This window comes from Cariama cristata, unplaced genomic scaffold (genome assembly GCF_000690535.1).
Source record: "Cariama cristata isolate BGI_N322 unplaced genomic scaffold, ASM69053v1 scaffold9889, whole genome shotgun sequence".
NCBI classification, from domain to species: domain Eukaryota; kingdom Metazoa; phylum Chordata; class Aves; order Cariamiformes; family Cariamidae; genus Cariama; species Cariama cristata.
The window spans coordinates 27011-27247 of NW_009635289.1; the positions used below are offsets into that span (position 1 = coordinate 27011).

At 59.1% G+C, this 237-nt stretch overlaps 1 protein-coding gene across 1 annotated transcript in view; it reads left to right on the plus strand.

Annotated features, from left to right (window-relative positions):
• SAMD4A (sterile alpha motif domain containing 4A) overlaps positions 1–237 on the plus strand; it is a gene marked incomplete at both ends in the record, with an annotated part of 18267 nt that overhangs the window by 15757 nt on the left and 2273 nt on the right. The window contains one exon of the mRNA XM_009707478.1: positions 5–40. Within this exon, the coding sequence (XP_009705780.1) occupies positions 5–40 (36 nt within the window). The remainder of the gene's footprint in view (positions 1–4; positions 41–237) is intronic.

Genomic DNA, 237 nt, shown 5'->3' on the forward strand with positions numbered 1-237 from the left:
TGCCCCCGCCAGCCCCGCCATCCTCAAGCAGGGCAGACAGGTTGGTCGGCGTTCATGGCATCTCCAGCTTTTCCATCCCTTCCTCACATGCTTCCTTTGCTTTTCCTCCTCTAACTTGTCCCGATGTCCATTTTTTAATCCCCTTTTCAAGCGAGCGAGAGCGGTTTGCAGGCGTTTGGGTTGCGCTCCTCTCCGTGCAGTGGGATGCAGAAGAGGGACCGGCGGGAGGGGGGGGCA